General features: G+C 48.1%; 1 protein-coding gene across 1 annotated transcript in view; it reads left to right on the top strand.

The window, feature by feature from the left end:
* INSM1 (INSM transcriptional repressor 1) overlaps positions 1–2,041 on the top strand; it is a 2,279-nt gene extending 238 nt beyond the window's left edge. Inside the window, exon 2 of the mRNA XM_029917913.1 lies at positions 8–2,041. Coding sequence (XP_029773773.1) covers positions 8–901 — 894 coding nt within the window. The 3' untranslated portion in view covers positions 902–2,041. The remainder of the gene's footprint in view (positions 1–7) is intronic.
* Positions 2,042–8,200: the final 6,159 nt, after the last annotated feature.

Genomic DNA, 8,200 nt, shown 5'->3' with positions numbered 1-8,200 from the left:
CGCCAAGATAGCCAAGGCCCCGGGCGCCAAGAAGCCCAAAGCCATCCGCAAGCTGCACTTCGAGGACGAGGTGACCACGTCGCCTGTGCTGGGGCTCAAGATCAAGGAGGGCCCGGTGGAGGCGCCGCGGGGCCGGGCTGGGGGCGCAGCGCGGCCGTTGGGCGAGTTCATCTGCCAGCTATGCAAGGAGGAGTACGCCGACCCGTTCGCGCTGGCGCAGCACAAGTGCTCGCGCATCGTGCGCGTGGAGTACCGCTGCCCCGAGTGCGCCAAGGTGTTCAGCTGCCCCGCCAACCTGGCCTCGCACCGCCGCTGGCACAAACCGCGGCCTGCGCCCGCCGCCACCCGCGCGTCCGAGCCTGAAACCGCCGCCAGGGCTGAGGCGCGGGAGGCGACAGGCGGCGGCAGCGACCGCGACACTCCGAGCCCTGGCGGCGTGTCCGAATCGGGCTCCGAGGACGGGCTCTACGAGTGCCACCACTGCGCCAAGAAGTTCCGCCGCCAGGCCTATCTGCGCAAGCACCTGCTGGCGCACCACCAGGCGCTACAGGCCAAGGGCGCGCCGCCGGCGCCTCCGGCCGAGGACCTACTGGCCTTGTACCCTGGGCCCGACGAGAAGGCACCCCAGGAGGCGGCCGGCGATGGCGAGGCGTCCGGAGTGCTGGGCCTGAGTGCGTCCGCCGAGTGCCACCTGTGCCCAGTGTGCGGGGAGACGTTCCCCAGCAAGGGCGCCCAGGAGCGCCACCTGCGCCTACTGCACGCCGCCCAGGTGTTCCCCTGCAAGTACTGCCCGGCCACCTTCTACAGCTCACCTGGTCTCACGCGGCACATCAACAAGTGCCACCCGTCCGAGAACAGACAGGTGATCCTCCTGCAGGTGCCCGTGCGTCCGGCCTGCTAGAGCGCGCCATCCATCCCGGCCCCCTGAACTGTGCCTTCTCTTGGAGACCCACGAGGAGAGCGCGCCTTGCGCGCCCTGAACCCGCGTCCGCGCCGGGGGCGCCCACTCCCGGTCAAAGTGTTGTCTCCGCTTCTCTCGGTGTGGCGTGACGGTAACCCTAATCCTCTCGTTGTGACTCCTTTCGGACCCCCCCCCCCTTTTGCGTTGTGTCCCCTTCCCCTTCTTGGCGCAACAGGAGCCAATCTCTTTCTGTACAAGAGAGAAAAGCTGTACGCGTTTGTCTCGTGGTTGGAAGCTTCCCCTTGGAGGGGAGAGCTGTTTTTCTTGCTAGTATTCGCTGTGTTTATGGTCTAGAAATGCGGTTTGCTCTCGCCTACCAATCTCTGCTCTCTATGTATGTAGCGTACGGGTTGTTTTGGGTGAATCTTGAGGAATAAATGCCTTTATATTTCACAGGCTGTAAATCGAACTTCCCACACGATTAGCTTTATTATGGCTTGTGAACTGCTGGAGTCTGGCTTTACCTTTTTGTATGTGAACAAATCAAATTGCTTAAAAAAGAGTTTTCTTTAGTATAGCCACAAATGCCTTGAACTGTTGTCTCTTTGGGATTGTTTTGGGGGAGGGAAGGGAATTTTCAGAAAATGCTGTAGAAACTGCCTCAATACTTCTCGTAAGACTGTTTGGTTTGATCATGTTTGTTGAGGTAGGGCTATATGAGTTTTCTCTAAATGTATATGTTGATTTATGAGTAATTGTTATTTATTCTTTATTTATTTATATTAATTATGAAGATTATGCTATTATTTGATTGCAGATTTTTTTTGGGTATGCTTTCTCCCCACCCTTGCCACTCTTGACATTTCACTGTGCATTTTAGAAGAGAGCCTTTTTCTAAAAGGATCTGTTAAAAGTTTTAACTTTTATACCTATCTGAGCGAATTACCGACAACCTACCATTTTATTCTGCTTGGAGGGCTCCTGAGGCCCTTGTACAACCGACAGCTCTTACTTTTAAATGCAATCTCTTTTCTACATACATTATTTTCTTAATTGTTAGCTATTTATAGAAAGCTTCAATAGAACTGTTTCAACTGTATAACTATTTACTATTCAAATAAAAATATTTTCAAAGTCAAAGTAAGATGGATTTATTTCTATATCACGTGGCTTCACTGGGGATTTAAAATGATTTCTTAAATGTCTGCTTTCTATTAAAGGAGGAAAATCCTGCCACCTTCACAAGGATCACGGATTTTTAGAGCTAAGCCTGAACCTCTAGGTCCTGCCCTTCTGGCAGGTCAAGGGTGTAGCCTCAAAAAATGGTCAGCTGGAGCCAAAGGCTTGTTAGGGGTCCTGGGAAAGGTAGTGGAAGGTAGAGCTAGAATAAAGGCCTGGGAGACTCTTCCAACGAAATCTACATAAGTGCCCACAAGAATGTATCCTTTTGATCAAGGGGATATAGTGACCCTTCATTTCCTGACCATTTGGGGCTCAGTGTAACAGTAATTCCTCAAATAAATAAGGTGGGTAGTGTGGGTCCTTACATATCAACTAGAAAAAAGTAGCAATGATTCATTCCATGGTCAGATTTCCAAAGTCAGTGTTCTAAAGAACACATGAGGCTACAACAGAAGTTAAACAACAGAGTTTGGGGTAAAGGTTCAAAAATGATTTTTCAATCAGGTGAGCAATCCACTTTTGGGGGGGAAATGGAACACTAGCTGTCTGGGGTATTAAATTTAATAATAGGTCATTACAATGTTTTCCGCTATGTGTCACATCTCGTTGAAGAACAATTATGACGTTCACCAGTTAATATTTCGAGTTGTTTTCCTCTCTTTGAAACAGGCTATTACAGAGCTATGCCAAACATCACAAGTGTGCATTTCCTTTTGTGGTGTGTTTTGCTACTTTTTTCCTGAGGCCCCCTAAATCGAAGGTTTGTCCATCAAAGAGATTTTAGAAATCTGCCCAGTAAAGGGCTGCCTGTCTGAAGGATGTAGATGGGATGGGGATAGGAAGGACAGTCCATGAGAAACTTGGAAGGAACAATTGAGAGAGATCCGTTTTTTCAGACTCAGCCTGCAGTTTTGTGTGGGAGAGGGTTTAGAAAGACTCTGCCATCAGGAACATCAAATATTACTCCATCTGTGAAGGTCTTGCAACAGACCCAGAATGACAATGAAGGAGAAGCCACTACAGGTAAGTGGCTTCCGGGACAGGTCGAATGTTGCCTTTTATTGCTGATGTCTATGTATTTTTACCAGTTTGGAGAATCTCAGAGGACAAAAGCTCAGTTGCCTGCATAATACATAAGCACAGAGACAAAACAGTTGTTATAACCTCCTGGAAACTATGATATGAATAAAATAAAAACTCCAATTTGCAGGCTGTTGGCTATCTCCTCTGAGCAACACTAACATGAGGGCTTTTCAGTGTCCTCCCCAAATTACACCGTACATGAAAAGATCCCTCATCCTGAGTGAGGGTCACTGTATATCCTATGCCCATAAAAAGTTTCCTGATGGTTGGCCACACATGACAAGTTGAGGCCTGGCTGCAGCAATGGCCTCTTATCATCTGTGTTTGGCTCACTGGTTTTCTTGTCCGTAATCATAAAGCACAATTTCTAAGATCCACTTTTAGGAGGATAAAGAAAATTTGGTTGTTTGCAATTGTGCTCTTTCATACCCCATGGAAATGTATTTCCAATGACCGAATATACCTTTTCTAAAATTAAAACCAGAATTTCATTTGTGTGAGATGTTCAGTAAAATTAGAAAATTGACCCCACTGATGTGACTAAATAGCGCCCAAGAATTAGACAAGTTTTGTGTATTTATTTCAAAGTTATGTTCTATGGGTCAACAGGATATTCCACAGAAAGGAAGTCAGATCCTCGCCGCATCTTTCTCACTTTTTCATCCCTGCCTGGGTAAGACCACAAGGGCTCCTGTGATAGAATAGCAAGTGGAAACGCGCTCACCTTCTTTATAAATATGCAAAGGATACTGAGGACATCCTGTGTTTCTGAGGTCACTCCAAGCTTGGACAACCTTTCTTGGAACCCACTGGCACAGCCACGCCCACTGCAGCAAGGGATTGTTGTTGGGAGGGATTGGTGGGTTAGGGAAAGGGACTGGACCAAAGAGGGAGGAGCTGCGGGAGGGGGCTAAATGAAGGAAGGGATTTCATTTTTGCCAGTGCTCTCCATGCTTTTTCTCCTCCTACGTGAGGGTGATAGAATAAAAGCCAAAGGCTGCTCTGCGCTGCCTGGTTCTGAAGTGAGCCAGGAGCTTTGCCCCTTTCTCCGGAGTTGGTAACGTCCTCTTGACTCCCATTTCCTTGGAGGCCTGGAGAGGCCAGGGTCTGACGTGGGCCCCGGGTACTCAAAAGCCTGCACTGCGGAAGCACGTGCTCCAAGTGCTCCACCAACGTGCTCCACGTGCTCCCAGGGTCCAGCGGAGTCCCCCAGTCACACAGCGCTCCAAGGTAACTTGCCAGTGCCAGCAGCGAGGCCAGGGGCCCCACAATTGCCCACGACGAGTCATCAGGGAGCATAACATAACGGAAGCCTGGAGCCTGGCAGGACTCCAGCTGCTCGAGGGCACGTGGGGGTATTTGGGGGCGCCCGGCAGAAAGCAGGGCGCACAAGATTGGGCGGGGCAATGCCAGTCTCCAGGTGGATGTTGCGGAGCCTGTCCGGGATGCTGCTGACCACGCGGGTGCACCGCTTCCCATTGGCCCCCATTGCTCCGCCGCAGGCCTCCGAGTGGAGCTGCTGTCTCCTTCCACCAGCTGCCCCTCTGTCCCTTCTCCCGGACCTTGTCCCGCAGCTTCCGCAAAGTCTTCGAACAAAATGAAGCAGAACTCTCCACAGTCCTAGTGAACAAAGAACATCATGGCATTCTTCACTCACCACATTTCTTGCTAAAGAGAAAGGGTCTAGAATACACCGCAGACAAGCTCCTGGGCTCTATTGATCCCTCTGCTTGTCACAGATCTCTATCTCCTCATCTGTAAGCCAGAGAGTGCGGGGCTCGGTAAGGTACACTGAGACATCTGAGGAGAGCTCCCCAGACTGTGAGCTGAAAGGCAGCAAGGACCCCAAAGGGACGAGGTGTCCTCTGTTTAGTTAAGAGAAAACCTGTTTCTCCAGAGCATGGTCTCTCCGAACCTCTGGGGTTGAGAATTAGTTATGAATCCACTGGTCTGTGGAAGGCAGGCTTTGATCAAAACTTGCTATCTCCTCGCGGAAGGGATGTTTTGGTCTTGTGGAGAAAGTTTCTGCAAATAGATTCTAGCGTGTGGGGTCAGTTATAATAACATATGAACATACAGTGTGTGTGTCACCCAGTTAGCTTATCACACGGCCAGGTTAAACTAGAGAGACCTGTAAGGTTTGGTGGTTAACGGTATGAGCTGTGAGGTTTGGAGAAGATCAAGGAGAAACTGAGTTGTAGAGAGAACCACCCCCACCCCCCAGGTGGCAAAGCATACCAATGTGAGAGAGTGTGCTGATGAACATGCAAGGGTTTTGATGCCCTCTGAGTGCCAAAGTGGTACCAAATCATGGAGCACAGCACAGCAGTCTAAGGACACAGGATTCTAATAATAAATTATGGAAATATTTGGTTAATACTTTGACAATATAACTTGAAGGTAATCGCATGAAAACCCCGCTCGGCTTAGAAAGTCTCTAAATGCATCTTCAAGTTATATAGATCTTATATATTGAAAGAAACATTTTTTCTTTATTACCAACCTGTAGCATTAACTGACCAATACTCGTAGGGAAAGCCCGGTGTACTCATTACTCCTGGGTTGCAATCTGGCCACCATCTCTAACAGGCACGTAACACCAGCATCACAGAGAAAAGTTCAAAAGTGAGATCTGGTCAAAAGGCCAACAAGTTGTCCCCATTCAGTGGCCCTAGGGGAAAGAACAATTCCAAACACCCAGAGTGCGAAGACCATCCTCTGAGGGATTGTTCAGGGTGCTGGGGCTGCCTCCCTGGCATCTTGGTCAGCCAAGTGAGGCCATATGTGTGGAGTCCACAGGAAGAAGAGATGAGAGAAGACAGCACCTACCTGCCCAGTGATTTCCACGAACAGGGAAGTCTTTTTGTCACCAGCAGAACAAGAGAACTCCTGCTTCCTTCTGACGTTACTAAGGAAACATAAATAATTTCCAGCTGATTCATCAACATCTTGTCTTGTGCAAACAACCAGCTACAGGTTTTTATGTCACCAAGGCAGTTTCCCAGTGAAGAGGATTTTCTGCAGGAAAAATGAATCCTGGTCCTTTGGATGCCCCTTAGGAGGAACTGCAGGGGGGAGTACCACATGCCAGATTCCGTCTGGAAAGTGACAGAGACCACTGAGATGTGTCACCAGCAAGGCACCGCTGAGGGGCCTGCGTGGCAAAGAGAACTGACTTCTCACCGCCGATGAGAGAAACAACTTGGCTTACAAATTTACTGTCCACAGCTTTTTTTTTTTTGGTCATCGCTGAGGACTGATGTGCTTCTCAAAATCATAGAACGTATTTGAGCATAAGTCAGTTAACATATTTCACCAACCCAAACACACACCCCTTCAGCCCTTAAGCCCCAACTGTCATCATTTGTCTACCACATACTTCTTTTGTGGGATTGGTCTGTTGCATCTAGAAAGTAAAGTGTTCAAGATGTGATGATCCCTCTGGCAGTATATATGGTGGGCAGATGGGCTGTGGGGAAACGTGTTTGTGTTTGTCTTGTTTGAAGATCTCTATACGGTGTGGATTTTCTGGGGGCACTTCCACACAAAGCATCAATACTCATGTGTTTTCTTTAGCTCATTGCATGAGCCCGTGCTACTGAGACAAACTTAGGACACTTGGTGTCTGCTGCCAGTCAGGACACATTCAAAGGCATGATTTTTGGGAGCCAGTGTTTCAAGCATGTCAGATTCACCCGGTGCAGCATCCCCAACGTCTATCGGAAGCTTGTCCCCACGGCGTGCATTCCCAGTTTACAGGGCCTTGATGTAATGCTCCTTCTCAAACACCACAGCCAGGTGTCACACCTGATGGTGACAGGATGGACAGACTGAGCCAAGGGGCTATTGTGTATTGAATCTGATAGGAAGCAGAGGAGGTGTTAGTGCACAGAAGGGTTTCAGAGAAGGCTCTTTTTACAGGAGGAAAAAAAAATTAGGCTAAAATTTTTTCCAAGCACAAAGAACAGAAAGGGGTGGGGAACTTAGGCTGCAACTCATGTATCTAATATTGGCATTTAAAAGCTTGTCACATGGGGCACCTGGGTGGCACAGTTGGTTGAGTGTCTGACTTCAGCTCAAGTCATGTTCTTGTAGTTCGTGGGGTGGAGGCCCGAGTTTGACCCTGTGCTCACAGCTCAGAGCCTGAAGCCTGCTTTGGATTCTGTGTCTGTCTCTCTGCCCCTTCCCCTCATGCTCTATCTCTTTCTCTCTCAAAAATAAATAAATGTTTAAAAAATTTTTTAAACCTTGTCACACCAGGGGCGTCTGGGAGGCTCAGCTGGTTAAGCGTCGGTTTGAGTCTGTACTGGGGTCTCTGCTGTCCGCACAGAGCCTGCCTCGGATCCTCCGCCCCTTCTCTCTCTGCCACTTCCCTGAACTTTTTCTGTTTCTCAAAAACAAACATTAAAAAAAAGTTTGTCACACCAATTGATTGTCATTCTTTTCTACTGCAATGTGTTCTACTTTCTTATGTAAAATGAACCGTGATCATTCCAGAATGCAGCTACGAAGTGGTTTTAATTAGAAGATGGGTAGAAACTGGTAGGTATAGTGTACATAAAAATGAACTGCCACTGTCATTGGCCACAAGGCAATGAACCAAATTGGAGTCTCTGGGTGTCCAAATCCAAACAGAGACACGTTAGATCTCACCACGTGTATTGCAACCATAAAGGAACACACACTTTTTTCACTCATCTCTTTAATAAAAGATCTTTATTGCTTCTTTTGAGCAGTATTATTATCTTGATATCTTCTTCTCGAGGGTTTTCACATGAATATCTTGATAGTTCACCAAATGCCAATTGTAGTTTTAAATTATCTTAGTGACACACTTACTTAATTGAAACTTCATATTTGTGGGCACCTGGGCGGCTCAGTCAGATGAGTGTTCAACTTTGCTCAGACCATGATCTCACAGTTTGTGAGTTTAAGCCGCACATCGGGCTCTCTTCTGTCAGAATGACAGATCCTCTGTCCCCTCCACCCCCTGCCCCATCCCTGTCTCTCAAAAATAAACATTAAAAAAAAAGA

Source organism: Suricata suricatta, chromosome 12 (assembly GCF_006229205.1).
Source record: "Suricata suricatta isolate VVHF042 chromosome 12, meerkat_22Aug2017_6uvM2_HiC, whole genome shotgun sequence".
NCBI classification, from domain to species: domain Eukaryota; kingdom Metazoa; phylum Chordata; class Mammalia; order Carnivora; family Herpestidae; genus Suricata; species Suricata suricatta.
This window is presented reverse-complemented; position numbering and strand designations above follow the sequence as displayed.